Source organism: Chamaea fasciata, unplaced genomic scaffold (assembly GCF_029207755.1).
Source record: "Chamaea fasciata isolate MVZ Bird 193981 ecotype frontalis unplaced genomic scaffold, bChaFas1.0.hap1 SCAF_2, whole genome shotgun sequence".
NCBI classification, from domain to species: domain Eukaryota; kingdom Metazoa; phylum Chordata; class Aves; order Passeriformes; family Sylviidae; genus Chamaea; species Chamaea fasciata.
The window spans coordinates 101,323,447-101,341,679 of NW_027094087.1; the positions used below are offsets into that span (position 1 = coordinate 101,323,447).

Below are 18,233 nucleotides of genomic sequence, written 5' to 3' on the forward strand. Positions count from 1 at the left end.
TAAGTGAAAACAAGAGAGATGCATGAACCCATCTGTAAATGTCAGCAGTGCTGACAGCAGCCAGAAGCATGGACAAGCATTAAATAAAAGGACAAAAGAGGAACCAGAGAACACAGGGTGCCTCTACATTTCAATTTTTATGGATATCCATTCCATCAGCAAATTTTCAGTGCACACTGTATGGATATTGAAGATCATCTTAATGGATGTGATTTGCAGATTCTGTTTGAACTCCCTAAGTAATCAATGCTGAAAGAGAAACACCTACAAAGGGCTACTCAGAGAATCTAATTTAGGTATCTTAATATAATGTAAACATATAATATAATTCTTGCCTTCCCCCTCAAAATCAGAAATTTTGTGTTTTAAAAATTAAGAATGCTGCTATATCATTCACGTGTAACTGTAAGAAACCTGTGGAGAACAAAGAACAGTACTAATTCATATTTGACTCAAGATTTACAGAGGTACTGAAATACATAATAATGATATTGTGAGGAGGAGAAGGGACACTACCTAGCCAAAATCTGACAGAAAATATCGCTTTAAAATTGCAAACTCCCTCCTCTATAACCCATTCAGGATTGAATGGTGGTGTCAGGCAGTGAAATAACAGCCCTTAGAAATGCCTTTAGGTTATAATGGCACAGCAAGAAATGACTGATTATATGCATCAGCTAAACACACCCTTGATAGAGAAATGTTTTTCATCTGTCAGACACTGTCCCTTCACTAAAAATATGACAGGGGAGGACAGCGTACATCTGTGACACATCAGTCTCCAATAATGTTTGACTCATCTCTTTCCTGCCTACCCTCCCCCAGTTATGAAAAGAGAAAGTTAATTTTACTGTTAAAAAAAAAACCCTCACATTTTAAATGAAGCTAGTTAATTATTATAGAAACAATTCTGTGAAAAGTCTTTACACTTATCTGGGAAAAACTTGAGTCCTTAGAAAAGAAATCTCATAATAATACAACCAAATATTTCCTCAAAATATGGAGGAACGTATGCTTTTTTTTCAACTTAGCTACATGAGACATTTCAGTTAAAAACCCCACATTTCTTGATCTCATGAGTTGAATTTTTGTTTTAATTTAGAAGTGGTTCAGACCAGACTTTCATTTAATTTCCATATCTGTCCCTGACAAAACTTCTCCCCTCCAATGTCTCAGTAGTATTGGTGAGCTCCAGCACATCTCTGGGAATTATCGTGTTCTTCTTACTATCTTGCTGCTACTTCAGAAGATAGAATACATACATATCACTCAGTCACTTCAGTGAGGTGGAGGTTTTTCATATCAGAGTATCAGAGTCTCTAAAAGGTAATATTTGCTTTCTTCTCTCCAGATTAATAAAAAGCAACACGGAAAACTGAAACTGCGTGACACAGAAGTCAGACTCTACAAATTATACCTCGAAAGAAGATTTGATATAAATGTTATATTCCATATAAAAATATATTGTTATATAGAAAATACACAAAATGGCCAAGACTCTCTGAGCTATAAAATATTTCAATTTTTCCAATACAGTATTCCCAGGTGGCTATATCCATTAGAGCTAAATGTTAAACCATAACTGCATTAGCTGATTGACCAGAAGATTAATCAAAGGATTTACGCAGTTCCCAAGATCATCCCTGCTTTGCAAGATGCTGAGATTACTTGACAAATAATGTGACCAATATCATTCAGATCCATCTTTTCCTCAAGTAATTTTCACTTGCTTACTTCTTCCAGAGTCACACTTCAGAGCTTTCTTACAGTAAACATCAGCTCTCTTTATGTGATGTGTTGATCTACGCATCTCTATCCATATGTATAGAAATATATATATATATACACAAACAGCTTTAGGCAGCTATATCTAAACTGCACATGAATATACTCAGATCATTCATTAGCTTATTTTAAGTTTTTCAGTTGGCTGAAATATAGTCTGAAAATGCCATGTCGTATTCAACAATTCTACAAATTCAGCAAAAAATCTAAGGGAAAACTCAGGGTTTTCTTCCACAAGGAAAATGCAGAATCATGTTAGCAAGTCATTAAAGATTGAGGTCAAACTGGACCTCCCAAAGATTTATTAGGAAGTTTTCATCAAAAGTATCGAAAGCTTTAAGTATTTTAAACATTAAAGCTACCTGCTACATATCCTTAAGCCTCAAAATACACCAGCTAGAGATGAATCCATACAATATAAGACACTAAAATACCTTCAGGATTTAGTTATCCCAAACTGGGGCATTCCATTACCATATGGTTTGAAAAGCTGCAATAATTCACAGCCAATATAACCTTACAAATGAGAATCCATTATTCATGGGGGGTAATCCATCTGGAGGCACGAGCTCAATAAAATTTGTTACTGTGCTATTAAAACAAAGTGCTTTCAGAATTTATACATTTACGTCCTGATTTATGCCCAGCATTCATGTGCTAAACCAAACTATCTAAAAAGAGAAGGGTTTCATTTGGCAGTCCCTGTCCTATGCTGGAAAAGAAGTTCTACCAGCAGCTGCTTGCCAGAAAATCTAGGCCTGCCACAACTGCTTGCTTGCACCTTGCTATATAATTAATAGGCTAAAGTTGTTAAATGATTAAAATGTCCAGCTCTTTGGAGACACTGACCTAAAGTGTATTCCCAATAAATTCCGATATTGGCCTGTTCCACAAGATGTTCTACAACCTGCAGCTTTGCCTATTAGACTGACAGATTACTTACAGTTTAGCTAAGGCAAAGGAGGGAAGCTCTGCGTCAGGAAAGGTTTCAAATGGAACAAAGTCTCCCTGGATCACAATAGAGTCTTTCTGGGCTGTTGAAACTAAGACACAGTCCCAGGAATAAAAGTAAGGCCAGAGGCAGGCAACAGGAGAGAGAGAAGCTCAAGGTCAACAGATTTTCTTTTGCTTTGAGAGAACTAGTGCATAGAAAGCAAAGGAAAAAACCTCCCTTAGTTTATAAATTCTAATGGAAAACACTGCGCTCAAAGGACAAAAGCAATCACATGTTGAAAGGAAATTAAAAACACAGATTCCCAAGAGCCAAAATAAACAAATCACATCCACTGCCAATAGGAAAATAAATTTTGGAAACAAAACTTGAAGATAAGATGGTGCCTACAGTGCCACTTGATGGCTTATTCTGGGAGTGCATTCAGAGAGCCATGCCCCCAAGGTGGCAGCCATCTCTTGGGATTCTGGTACAGCAGCATTTATCTGGAAACTGTTTGATAACTCGGGTGCAGAAGGTAAAAATTAAAAACTGCACAAGTACTTTTGTACTAGGGAACCTTTCCAGCTTCAGGGTTCTTTATTTTAAAGAGTCAAAATGTGCTTTGGGAATTTTTTGTTGGTTTGATTTTGTGGTTTGGGTTTTTGCTGGGGTTTTTTAACATTATCTTCTAAACAAGAAACTGAGGGACTGTGAAAGCAATCACATTGAATTTGGATGATCTTCTATGGACTCAGAAGTACTTGCCCCCTCATTTCCCCCAAAAAAGTCCCCCACCACATGAACTAACCAAATAAAAAGTAGTCATAGAAATCCTTGTGAATAACCCGCTAGAAGAGAATCTGGAAAAACTGCCACAGCATTACACAGAAAAGTAACTAAGGGATGTGAAACCCCAGCATTCATTCCCAGCTGTTTTCTTGCAATTTATACAGTTCTATATTTGTGGCACAGATCATCCCCTCACTACAGTTAAATATTCATTCCCCTTTCGACTTTATAGATGCCAAAATAAGTCACTGCAGGAAAAGTCCAGCTCAACCCCCAGTTTATCCTGTTCTTGGACATGGGCTGCATCTCTTTACCTGATAACAAGAATAAAAAAACCTATCCACTAATCTTGCAAATAAGAGGCAACAGATTTGTCAAAATTCAATTTGCATTTTTATCATTTCAAAAGAGTTACTGATAGGATTTGATCATGTAATATATGGCAATGTTACATAAAAGTCAAATAACTAAGCTCAGTAGTATTACAGAAGGTCTCAGTCAAAAACTTGTGAGCTGAACTCCATGCACGACACACGGCCAAAAAGCTGACTTCTCAGCAGGAGGAGGCCAAAAGGTACATAGCAGCACAGTGACAGAGTAATCCCAAATGCAAGCAGCCTCAGAACTCCTGGATGACGTGCCAAATGTCCTTACTCTCATGCTACAGGTTAATTAGCTAGCATCCCATAAAAGTGTAAGGGTGAAACATAATTGGAATTCAGATATCTGCATTTAATAAGACAATTAGTTACAGTTGTATTTTGGAACAATTGTAATTAGAGTTAGAGCTAATGAAGTAGAAAAATGAGAAGCAAAAAGCTATCAATCACACAATAAATATGAACATAAACAATGATGAAAATGCTTCTCTTGTTAGTTTAAAATGCACTTTTAATTTTAGTCTGTTAATTAGTATCTCATGGGTATCAGTGTCTCAGTAGCTATAGAAATCTATTTTAATGACAAGCATTTTATCTATTGTGTTGAATGTTTGATCTCATTATAATTAATTTCTAACTATTTAGGACAAATAGGAAGGAACAGTGAATTCTGAACACATACAACCTCTAAGGATATCCATCTGGTGACAAGTTCAAAACTCACACTTGCTGTTGTTTCACTTCTACAGCCCCAAATCACTCCTGCCACAACAGGAATTTCCCATTTGACCTACCACTACAAGAGACATAAGAAGCCTTTCAAAATATCTTATCCCATCTGCTGGCAACAGGAAGAAGGATCTTTAGCTTTGGATGCTAAGACATATGCAGAGGTGGGAGAAGGGAAGACACCCTCAACCTCAGCACATCCCCATGTGATGTCAGTGTAACCGATTTTCACTGGGAATCTGGGGAAACACGCCTGGACACTGCTGGAGGCAGCTGAGACTTGTGTTCCCTTCTGTCAATCCTGTGCTCGAGGCAGTGATCTTGAACAGGCTTCAGGAGGAGCAGAACACTTTTCCTTAAGAATGCAGTCCAATTAGCTTTTCTTTGCAACAGGAAAAGTTTGATGGGTTGTTCAACCAGAAGCAACATTTTAACACCTTTTTTTTTGCTCAATAACTACATTAAGATATATAGACAGTATTTCGACCTAAATAATACCAGTTTTGCTGTAACTGTGTTTGCTGTAACTCAGTTAGGAACTGATTTATTTTCAACTAAGCAGAAATCCTTGGAGATTTTAAAATATTAAACCAAGTCAATTAAACCAATGAATTCAACTGATACAACTTCCTTAGGAAGATAAAATAAAAAGCTATCTGTGGGAATCTGAGACCTATTCATAAGTAAAAAGATGGGATAAGAGAAAAGAGCAACTGGAAATGGGAAGTGAATGACCATTCATGTTCCAATTACACTGAACTGCTCTAAATAATGCAGAAGGTATCATCCAGTTTTTAATCCTGAGTAATGATAAACAAAACCTGCAGTTTTGAATTATCTCAAATTGTTGCCTATGTGGAAAGGCTTCTTCTGGTTCCCTGGGGGGTTTTGTTCAATAACACAGCATGATTTTGGCCCTTGCAAAAAAACCCCCTCAACTTTCACAACTGAGGAAGACATATTTTTTAAACAATAAGTCACTCACATCAAGTACTTCTCATTTGAAATAATAAGTATTGTATAATGACAAAACTGCTATGAATTCTATTTTAATACAATGACTCTTTTTGTGGCATTACCTAAAAGCAGAAGGGCTAACAATTACATCAGCACATTTTTTGGTGCAACCTTCTGCATCAAATAAAGTTCCTGTTTCAAAAGAAATATTCTGCTCTACTTTTTCGAGGAATTAACACTACTATGATAAGAGCAGAAGAGGAAGTTACACGTGTTCAACATCAACTGTTTGGTATCAGCCATAAAGGTTCCACAACAATACTTCCTGAAGCACTGAGAATTTTTTTTAATTTCTTATTTTTCCTGTTCCATCAGCTTATCTACTTTCATCCAAAAGGGCAATCCAAGCGCGTTTCAAAAAACATGCCCTTAACTATAAGCACACACATGCAAGTACATGCAATGTTTCAGTTTATGGTTCTACATTTTCCAGTATTAATGCAGACATTTTCAGTCTCTTTTGGATATAAATAAATCAGGTATGTATAATTAAGTTCTTTCAAATTTTAAAAAATACAAGAGATACATTCCATAAGAGATGCCTAGTGTGTCAGTTAAATTATATAATAATATAATTCATTCAGTAGAGTTAATTTGTTGGCTGGATACTAGGAAAAGGTTTTAGTCCATCAATTTACTCTTAAAAGACACAGATTTAAAACTTTTAAGCAGTATTTGCATGGCCATGTGAGGTCAAATATACCTCAAATTACCCAATGAAAACAGTTCGTGTGATGTCACGAAATTCATTATAATACGGAGTTTACATTAGATTCAAAATATGCACTTATAACCTTGAATTCCCCCATTACAAAACTGCTCACAGACAGAATAAGGTCGGTTAAGTGACACATCATGTCTGATTCCAGGGGAAGAATTATGTGCAGAGCTGGTGTGTGCAGCTAGGTTAGAGCAAAACCAGTGATCTCTAAGCTTCTTACATTCAGATGTGAGAATTTAATCTCTTATAAGAAAATGCTGGATGCTATGTAGACCACAGCAGAATTTATATTCTTTTCAAATTGATTGCTTAAGAGACAGATGCAGGAAAAAGTAAATGAACTATTTATCATTGACAAGAAAATAAATGTTGAATTACTAACTGCTGAGTCATGGCAGAGAAAAAGATCATACAAATAAATGATACAAACTGCCAACACGCATTATATTGGCTGCCTGAGCAGACTAAGGTCTTCTTTTTAAAGCAAAGTAAATAAGAATAAATGCGGTTAAATGCATTCTACTTAAAGAATGCATATTATAATTCTGACTTTGGTCCTCATGCTATTAAGCTCGAGAAGATATTTGTAAAATCTCTAATGGAACACTGAAGGTATTGGGAGCAAACACCATTTCTTGATCGGGCAGCCAGAGTCACCCATGCAAAAAAAAATCTCTGTCTCTCTGGTAAAGTTTGCATAATTTGTTCCCAGTTCCTGTAATTAATTTCCCATATCCATTTCTAAGCAAAATAAGTGCATCTTGAGTATCTAAATATTTTGTTGGGGGGTTTTATTTGGCTTTAGGGTTTTTGATTTCAACCAAAATGAAATTCTTAGAATTTGCTGCCAAAGATGAAAAAGATGAACTCTAGTAGAGATTCAAGTAAATTTCTTGAATGTGTTTAACTTTGCAAAGGTAGTTTTTCCCTGGGGCTGGCTTACTAAAACTGTGAAAAGTTTCTTCTGCTATAATCTTTGGTTCTTCAGAGATAAAAAAACCTCAAGAGCTCAGTAACACAAATTTAGAGCTCTTACCCTGAACAGAACTCTGAAACATCAACTGATGTAAAACCAGCAGAAATGCTACAGGGGGGGGAAAAAAGTCACAAAATCTGTAAGAAAAAAACCAACATCCCCTAATTCCCCAACAGTAACCCAAACCAGACAGGTCAGTATAGCAAAGAAAAATGTCTGGTTTAAATTATGTACTGAGGAGCTAAGCATGCACAAGACATGCCAGAAATGCATGTATGTATATTCAGTTAAAGATGTGCTCACCTCTCCCACAACTTCAATGATGTCGCCAACTTTTAATTCCAATTCATCTTCATTTTGAGGCATATAACTGAAAGCCACCTGACATCTCCTTCTTCTGTTTCTCTCTCCTGAGGGAAATAAAGGAAACAGGGAAATCAGAAAATGAAAATAAAATTCCACGCCAAACACAAGCCAGGGGAAATTATTAAAGATGAAAAATTATACTTTGAGCATTGTAATCAGAATCTGAACGTTTGCTATACTTAGTCTATCTGCCTAGATTTAACTTATAAAAAGAGCCAAAATTTACTAATTGCAATTCATAATGACAGGATGGACAAACTTCACCCAAAGGATCTTTCCAGGTGTATTTGCTACAATTTCTCTTCTAGGCTAATGCTCTATACACATGGTGTAGGCAAATCCAGAAACTGGAGGGATGGGGAAGGGATCCAAAGCTTATAAGGAAATAAGCTCTCAGCTGTATCATTTTGTCCGCAGTTCTTTCAAAGGTGTACAAAAAACTCATTAACCATTCTTTATATTTTATTCACAGAATCATAGAATTGCTATGATTGGGAAAGACCTTCAAGACTGTTTAGTTCAACTGTTAATGCAGCACTCCCAAGCCCACCACTAAACCATATCCCTAAACTCCTGATCGACATGTCTTCTAAATACCTCCAGGAATGGAGGTATTATAAACACCACCCCCCTGGGCAACCTGCTCCAATGCTTGACAACACTTTCTGTGAAGAAATTTTTCCTAATATCCAATCTAAATGTCCCTTGGTACAACTTGAGGCCATTTTCTTTCACCCTGTCACTTGTCACCTGGGAGAAGAGCCCAACTCCTACCTCACTACAAACACCTTTCAGGTGATTACAGAGAATGCTGAAGTCCCTCCTCAGACTCCTTTTCTCCAGGGTAATCAATCCCAGGTCCTTCAGCTCCTCCTCACTGAACTTGTGCTCCAGACCCTTCACCAGCTCTGTTCCCTTCTCTGGACGTGCTCAGCATCTCAATGTCTTTCTTGTAGGGAAGGGCTCAGAGCAAGGGATTCATCTGTTGGCTCATGTGTCTTCTTGCATCCTCCTTCCCTGTGACTGGAAGGATAGAGAAGAATGCTGCTTGTGCTCCTGATGCCTTAAGCAGCTGTCCCAAGGCCCTGAAGAATCAACCTCCTGATTGCCCTTAGTCTGCTAGCTGCAACTTTATCACTGCCTACCTGAGAAATCAATAATGGATAATAATCTGAGGGCTGTACCAGGGTAGGAACCTTTCCATCCACACCTTCAACCCCAGCACCAGGGAGATTGCAGAGTTCCCAAAGTAGGTCCTGTTGGCATATCAGGCCTTCTGCTCCTTTCAGAAGACAGTCTTCCACAATAGTGACCTGCCTTTTTTTTCTTCATGGTAGCAGTCTGGACACAGGGCATAGGCTGACATCACCTTGGTGACATTTCCATAGCAGATGAACCGCCACCACCATTGTTCAGTTCCACTTGCAGAGCCTCACACCCATGATGCCAAGGCACCAGGGAGGTGGGGCAGTCACAGAGATACCCCTGCTGCACCAGGCAGGAACTCACATTTATATGCCCATGCAGATACATATATGTGTGTGTGTCTATGTGTGTACACACACGTATTTATAAGGTGCACGGATGTTAAAGAAAATAGAAGGAAAAGCAGTGCAATTGGGTTAGTAAGGTTAAGACAGGCTAATTCTGATAATCAACCAGACAGTGGAAATTATTATTATAATTATGTTAACAGCAATCTTTCTCTTCTAGTTTGGATGTCCAGACTGTGAGTCCACAGCTTTGAGTAATACTCCTTACTTGACACTTCTGCCATCAGAGCTTTAAGAGAGACAAGTGAAAATACTCTGTTTCCAGAGGTCTGTTTGCCAGATCTGCTGGCTTACATGTAATTATAGTTGTACGAGATGAGAGAGCTTCCCTAAATTAAGTTGCTAAGCTGGCTGCTTAGCCTCTGTTAGCTAAAGTACAACTTGCTGATATGAATCATGACTGTGCTGGAATGTGGTGGAGAAGCAGAAAGTAGGAAGAGAAAATTTATTTAAAACACAGAATTCCCTGACTATTCTCTCTTCTCTAGAAGGTGTGCATTGTATAAACCATGCTATTTTATATAATTTATATACATATATCCACACAAATATATACAGGCACTCTACCCAAGTAAGTTTACTTTCTCTTAGGCTATTTCTCTTAACTGTTAAACATGCTCAATATACACCCAAGTTGAAAGTGTAAACACTTTCCAAGCACGGTCTTAATCTAATCTGAAATTAAATTACAGAAGTAGAATTTATGGCGAGTCTATTTCTTGTTCTGCAACATCTCTTGATAATCCTGCTCTAAAGACAACAGTGATAAAAAAGTTACAGATTTTTTTTCCTAATCTATTAATTGAAACTAAAGAAATAAGGTAGAAAGGAATCCACTGATTTTAGCTTTCTGACAATATTTTTCACAGCCACTGCAATCCTGCATGAGTGGCAGCTTTTTGAATGTTAAAGTTAATACCTTAATGCAGTGTAACCAAGCTGACTCAAATCAGCTCTTTTTTCCACCTACAGATGCCTGCTTATTCTTCACCATCTAAACTAAACCGACAACTTTACACAGTTGCATTCCAAATAATTTATATGTAATAAATACCTTCTATATTGAGGGCTTCTTTCATTGTGCAAGAAAGGCTGGCTATTTCCCCTAAAAATACCATTCCCACTATGATTTCTAACATCAAGTAGCAACTGATGCTGCTGATGTTGCCTGATGCGACAGATTGTAGTTTCCATCCTATTTAATGATCGTTATCGTGTGACTCCTAGGAGAATATTTTTGAGAGTAAGAAATGAACATAGTTCTGGATGTTAGTAATACAACTGTATGAATCCTTCCCCCTCCCAATCCATAAAGTTATTTTATTACTGTACATAAAATACAGTGAAAGTCTGCATTTCTCTCCATTAGTCTCGTGGTTGTCTCACTGCTCTCCCTTCTCCTTCCAAATCTTTCTCTAAAGAAAGACCTAAGTGAGGGGTAGCTAGCCAGCAAGAGATAGAGATTCTATGTACCACTAAGTTGTTCTCTGTGATCTAATGTTAGAAAACAGATCCAACACTGAATATTTTTGGTTTTAAGGAGAAGGTGCTGATGGTCCCTATGTGCATGCTGATGCTTGGTGCACTTGAGAAGAACACGAGTGCATGAAGAGCCCTACAGCCCTTTTTCTACTGGTGTGGCTAGAACAGACTTTAAAAGGTCTAAAGTTAGGTCAAATGGAAAAAGGAATTAACTTGTATTTAGAAGTTTGAAATAAATAGCCAAACAAACAAATAAATCCTTGAAGGCACAAATCCAATTTGCTTCAAATAGGTTTTTGATTGGATCCTTAAAATGGTGTTGTTGCCTCTGACAGCAGGAGACCATAAAGGGGTTTCCCCAAGCTGTAAACATGCAAGAGAGCATCATTTAAATGCTCCTCTGGCATTAGCAACAAAGACAAAAGAAAGAGGCAATGACAACATATTTGCGTTTAATGCTTACCTTTGTAAGGAGTATCAAAACGTGAGGCAATGCTACACAAACAGTCACATTGGCACTTCAGCCATCAGACCTAGGAAAGGTCACAAACTGACAGCTCATGATTAGCTGAAAAGCACAGCAGCAGCTGCAGCAGCAACATAGGTAGGAAAAAAAATATTTCAAAGTTAATTGGAATTTTAAAAGCCAAGTGACATTCTTTTTTAAACCCTAAAACCTCTGTCAGGAAACAGATGTTTATATGAATGTGTGCATGTGTGAGTGAGTTATATGGTGGTTTCAGTATAGTCTAATTTTCACTGATGCCAATGTCTTTGTAGCCTATCCTGTCACTCTATTAGGACAAAAAAGACAAGTCAAGGAAATTTCCTGTCTTCTACTTCAGATTTTCCCGCACATGACATCATCTGCCCATCAGTCTCAGTTTGACTTTCGATTCTTCCAGCTTTCAAAGCTGTATCTGTAACTGGGACGAACCGGTTCAGTGCAGCGTCTCCTAGCTAGACAAGCTGGGCTGTGATATGATTCAGCTAGAAACCAGTCCTAAATTTAATGCGCAGAAAGACAAAAGGCAACTATTGCATAACTAAAGATGACTTACACACATACTGGGTGGGTGGTAATGATTTTAATGGTACAGCTGTTTTGGACAGCCAGCCTAGATGGTTACTGTATCACCTTTCTGTTTTTATAAATCATTGAATTGTTGACTTAGCTTAAGACAATTTAAATGGGGAACACTCTAAAATGAGTTCTCTCCCTTTGTTTTAACCAATCCTTTTTCACCAATAAGCAGAAACAAAATAAGAGTGATTTATGACAACTGTGCGTATCAAAATACACACATTAAGAAAAAAGGCAAAACTGCAAAAAGGTAGATGCTTTTCCTTCTAAAAGGTAGATGCTTTTGAGAAAACTACCTAATTAAGAGCAAACAGATAGCATTAAAAATGTTAACTTCTAAAATCGCTTTAAATGTATTGAAGGCAGTGTTAACAAGACTTCAGATAGTCTTAGTCATAGTAAATTCTAATGTGGATTCTGCCACTATCTTCCACAACACAAGGACTCCATCCTCTTATACCAACCTACTAGCAAAAATACAATTCTGATTTTAGAAGGCACCAGAATGGCCAAGTTGAAATTTCCTTCTTTTCCTGGAGGGCTTTGGCAGGGTAATTCTGACCTGAGATTTGACATGTCGATTCCAACTCTCTCAGCACCCACATGCTGCTAAAAGGTGAATGGCTTTGGATGGTTGACAAAAAACACCTGCTGAGGTCTCTTCCCCGTCTAGCAGAAAACAGAATGGGATGGAAATATTGGGTGGGGAAATATATATTGGGGGTATAGATGTGTTTGTGGGAGGGTGTTGTTTACTTTGGGTTTTTTGGCCTGGTTTGAATTTGTGACATTAATATACCAGAGAAGAGAAAGATAAACTGAAGGAGGTGAGGGGAGACAGAATATCTGATGTGTTTCCAGTACTCTCTCAAACGGGTTATGTAAAGCTGCTGTGTTTTTCTCCAGGCAGATGATCTGGGAATTGCCCTGCTTTGACATGTGCAGCTAAATCACAGAGACTGCAGGACTCCATTAAGCACAATTAAGCCACAATGCAGTACGGCTTCACTGCTAGTAATGTATTACTTTGAGTGTGCTGATGTTCCACTGTTACCCAGGAGTGTTTTCTCTTGCTAGACTCCACAGCAACACTTCCAAATTTCAGCCATGTGGCTGCTGCTCTGGATTTTATGGCCAGGATTTGCCTGTGAGGAACCTGAAAGCCTGGAAGACACCTCTTTTATAAATACCACCACATTTTAGCACAGATGCACTGTCAGAATAACAGCAAGCCGCATTGTTCAATTAATTTATTCTTTTGTTAAAAACATGCAGCAGTAATCAGGCCTTTTAATGGGTATAATTCTTTTGCATAACAGCAGTAATTAACTGAAGCAACTTACAGCAAAAACGTAGTACTAGTGGTCAAAAGCTTTTAGGAGAAAATCATAAATTAACTAAGAAGTTAATTCCATATGCCACAGCTGGAGCCAGGCTTGTGCGTGTGACAGACACAACTGCAATTCTAGCGAGGCTGAGATCATCACTTAAGCCTAACCCAAAGCAGAAGGAAACACTAGATAATAACTGTAAATAAACTCAAAAGACACTTCCACAGTTTAACCACACACTGCCAATTTTTTTTTCTTGATCTGAAAGTTTTAAAATGCACATAAATGGAATAGAAACTTCATCAAGAATGCAGTTAAATCATCACAAGTAAATTAAACAAAGCAACTCCAAACTCCAACAGGAATCCCAGGACTCTGCATACAGGCTACATACTTTGTAATCTATCTTTCAGAAAGAAAGTGTAAAACACAGTATTAAACTCAACCACATGCGGAACTGAAAAGGTGATTGTTTATCAAATCTACTAAACCTAGTACCTATACCTCTTAAACTTCATCATGTAAATTATTATTTTGGATTAGCATTACTGGTGAAACAATCCATCACAAGATAAAAATTGGAACTTAGAGACAGGGTTTCAAACAGGCTTTTAAAACTGTACTTTAAGAGCAGTTACACAGTCCTGGTGAATACTGCACAAGCACACTCAGCTTCACACCTGTTTCCAGAGATGCAAAAATATTTTGCAGCAGCAAGAGGTGCTTTTACAGCAGACAACAGCTTTTCCCATATTATACATTCTCTTCCCATTCTCAACAATAACGATTTATTGCTCCTATCTGCTGCTTTTCACAAGCAGTGCCTTCCGAGGAGCAGTAAATGCTTCTGTCCTCACTGCATTTCTGGGCAAGCCAAGACATATTTCAATTTGTGGCTTGTCCTGGTCACCTTTAACTTGGCGATTTTGTTTACTGCACATCCACTGGGTCTCACTGCCAGGCACTGGTGTTCCCCACTGTCCCTTATGTAATTAGCACCTATGGACATGAGGGGACCCATTATCCAACACAAAGCCTTGCCCTTATCTCTACATTTGGGTTCTTTTTTCATATTCAGAAGGCATCTGAGGATACATCACAGAATATGTTTGTTACATTGGCTAGCATAAAGTTCTTATGAAATGACTGGATAAGGAGCTTTAAGAAACACTGCAGATCTGGAGCAATAAATTAGCTTTTCTAAAGAACAACATGGAATATTCTAGAATATTCCGAGACATTCTTTCTTGGATGAAAGACCAAGTTTAAAAATGCAAGAACAGAAACACAACATGATTTGCAAATGGCCCATTCAGGCCTTTCCTTTCCATTCTTATTGCATATATGTCATGTTATCACGGGATAATCCCAAAAACTTTATCCCCTTAGCAAAATTTTGAGATAGTGGACGACTACTTGGGTCTTTGCTGCTTTTTTGTATTGACGTCTAGAGTGAACATGTGAATAAACCAAAAGCAAACATGAGTCCCTGTTGCATCTTTGCCACTTCTTGTATGTTCCAACACATAATTCACATAGCTTACACTGTCTGTGCAGATCACCACTTCAAACATACAGTAAATGAAATAAAATAGCTCTAAATTTCAAAACCACTGTGCATATTCAGTTTTTGTTATGTTCTCACTGTAACAAAGACACTTAGATTAAACCACATGGATTCCTGTACAGTAATCTCCAAAAGTATTAGCTCTTTACTACCAGCTTGCTGTCTTGAAGCTGAGTTCTGGACAAATGAACTAAAGAGTAAAATTCACAAACACCTTTTAAAAGTATGACTTTTTCTTAAAGACTGCCAACAACTGTGCTGCTTCATTTTAAGACACCAGAATATCCATGCTTTTCAACAGATTTTCAATCTCTCTGTACTGACATTACATTGCAGGTCTTACTCTGACCTCTGCTAGACCAGTTTCAAATAAGCCTCTCTTAGCAAGGGAAAAATCCCACCGTTGTCAACATTTTATTTTCACTCCAACAGGTAACAACATACATTAAACAAATGCGTCAAGAAATGCTGGAAAGATGCAAAAAATACAGCATTGAGTTTTCTGCTTGCTGCACTCATGAGAGCTATTACAAAATGAACACATGCAATAAATCAACAACTCTCAACAAAAACCAAAACTCTATTTCATACTTGGCATCTAGGACATCAGTCAGATTTTTAATCTAGAATTTTGCTTTCCTCTAGAATATCTGAACAATCTGTCCATTTTGCCACTAAAGGCAACAAAATTAAACAAAAATTAGTAACACATCCATGAACAGCAGACGCTTCAATTTCCAGTTCAGCGGTGCTCCTAAAGCCTAGGAAACTACATTACATTTGCCTTGAAACATAAAGCCGGACAAATCCTAAATTCTAGAAAGCTAACACTAGGAAGCTAAGAGATGCCCTGGTAAACTGGGAAAATCACTCACCCAGTCTGGGGCTAAGGGTCTCATTCTGCAACACTGAGGAGCAGTCACTCGGGCAGGAGCACTCAGGCATGTGTCTCCCGTGGCAATTAAGCCGTGACATTTCAAAACCTTGTGGAGAACAGAGCTTTGGCAGGGCTCCTCACTGGGCTGCTGACACGCCGCAGCTCAGCGTGCAGGGTTATACAACTACCTGTCCTTTAGCTCTGCTGAGAGGAAAAAGCCCCAGGAGGAGCCCTCAATCACACTCCTCGTGTTAAGATTTGGTATTATTATTTCTCAGTTACCATCACGAAAATGCTATAATCCAAAACAGCCTGCCATCTTAAAGGGCATGTTATGCTATACTTTCGTATTTGAGGCTTGCACAAGAATGCAAGAATACATGTTCAGAACAGCAATAAACAAATATGATAGATTGAAATTAATCAATTATTCTTGCTGCTGCTGGCCCTTTACCACCCCAAGGCACCATTAGCTGTGTGATGGCTGAGCAGAAGGTAGGTTTCCTGAAAAGTATCTTGGTAATGAAATTGAAAATTAACATTCTTTGTCCCACAACTTCAAAACTAAACATTGGCGCAAGATCCACACAGGATAGTTCCCTCCACAAGTGGAGGAGACGTATTTCTGTATCAAGCAGATCAGATGTCTATCATTATCCTCCAAAACTGAGCAACAAATGGAAAAAAAGAAACAAAAGGCTGTTTTGGCAAGTCAGCCTACATATACAGTGCAGGGGGAGAAAAATTCACCTCATGCAAGGTTGGAGAAAAAGAGGAGGCAGAGTTTTGCAATACCTGCACCTAGCCAGCTCTGCAGCATCTTTAGTTTTTTGGTCATGAGAAACTGTGAATGCCACAGAAATTTTCCCATCTATTTTTAGTTGTTCTCATCAGTTAAACAAGTCTCTGTGACATTTATAAGCATTCATTTTCACTAAACTAACGAAATATTAAGAGTGATGGCATATAGGAAGAAGGCTGCCAGCAATTTAGGTTTCTAATATAGGGTCATTTTCAAAAGATGCCACAGACAAATCATGTTCTTTTGGTCTTCTTCCTTTTACTTTCAAAAGATTTTAACACACTCAAAAAGCTGTAATTTATCAAGAGGGCATTTAATCAAAAATGCCAAAAGGCATAACATTCAATTCCATCACCACTGCCTTGCAGCTTTAGTTCTCACAGAAAGCAGGCTTTATACCTCAAAATTCTCTGCTCCTAAGCACATTCAGAGGTTTATAGCCCTGAGAGTTAGGGATTTCCTTAACTGCAATCATTAATGCTAAACCAACAACATGAATCCAGCATAAACGGGAAACCAAAACCACAGGGCGCCTTACAACCTCAAGAAAAGATACAGGTCTAAAGTGGCCCAATAACAGGCCACACAGGCTCAACTCAAACACTTTTTCACAACTATACAACACCCTACTTGCCCAGTTCTTTTCTCATCACTTCCTTAACTATTCTGTTTTCCTGCCTGAACAAAAAAGCCCCTTAAATCCTGCAGGGATGCATTTTTGTCTTTACAATAATAAAATAAACTAATTTAGAACAATAATGATATTTGGATGTGTTTTGCAGACACAGTCTATATATGAGGGCAGGAAATTATGGGAGTGAGTTTGAGCATTACACGTATCAATCACAGTGTTTAAAAACATCAGTACAAGAAAACATTTTCCTGTAACTTCTTCTCCATAACTAAAAGCAACCCCTATTATGGTAGGAAAAAATAAATGCACAGAATTTTTTGTAATATACTCCTAGTGCTTTATTACCCACAAGATTTACAACTACTACATACTTTTCCAATTACATATTTCCTGTTCTGTATTAGTATCATTCAATATGCAGATTAATACAGTAGGATAATAACAGTCATAGGTTTAACCTTATTTTCCAGCTGTGTATACGGTCAGGGATATGCATAATCAGCCTACAATTCTATTCCATCAGTTTGAAAGAACATTTAAAAATGCTTTTCATTTAAGCGCTATGCACACATAAGCTTTGCTGCGATCTCAGCCCGCTGATCATTCATGTTTTTAAAGACTTCCATATTTATTACACAAAATGCAAAAGTCACACTTTTATAATTGCCCCATTAGCCACTGGAAGCACTGCCGTGTCTCAGTATGGTGCTCACTCTTGTCTAGAGGTCCAAGTACACACTCTGGTGTCACCACATCTCTCTTCAGGTGTTGAAGCTACAATACAAGAAACAGCCTTACTCAAGGAAGCTCCTTGACATAAAGAGAAACAGGAAAGCCCCTGACCAGAAAAGCAATTGAAATATGACATGCTAAGAGATAAGACAGCAGTCAGTGACTCCCACGGTACTACGGGATCAACACTTTTATCATGTGCTGTTCATCACTACTTCGGGTACAAATATCCACTAAAATCTTGCTTTAAAAAGATCAAAGATTAATCAGCTTTTTCTGATTAATCTGTGGTGCTGTTTGGAGAAGGGGAACAGGTGAAATATGCAGCTTCCACTGGCAGCCCTTGAATGATCAAGGAATTTCAACTGACTTTTCCCAGCCACCTCCTGGTCATGCCTTGCATTCAGCTGCATTCCCACAGCACAGCTGCAGCCACAGACAACTTCCACTTCCAGGCTAATGCTCATATTTGTC

The 18,233-nt window shown here is 38.0% G+C and overlaps 1 protein-coding gene across 8 annotated transcripts in view; it reads right to left on the reverse strand.

The window, feature by feature from the left end:
• SH3KBP1 (SH3 domain containing kinase binding protein 1) overlaps positions 1–18,233 on the reverse strand; it is a 211,858-nt gene that overhangs the window by 97,550 nt on the left and 96,075 nt on the right. For all 8 annotated transcript variants that reach the window (XM_066176909.1, XM_066176911.1, XM_066176912.1 and 5 more), the window contains one exon: positions 7,635–7,741. In XM_066176909.1, the coding sequence (XP_066033006.1) occupies positions 7,635–7,741 (107 nt within the window). The remainder of the gene's footprint in view (positions 1–7,634; positions 7,742–18,233) is intronic.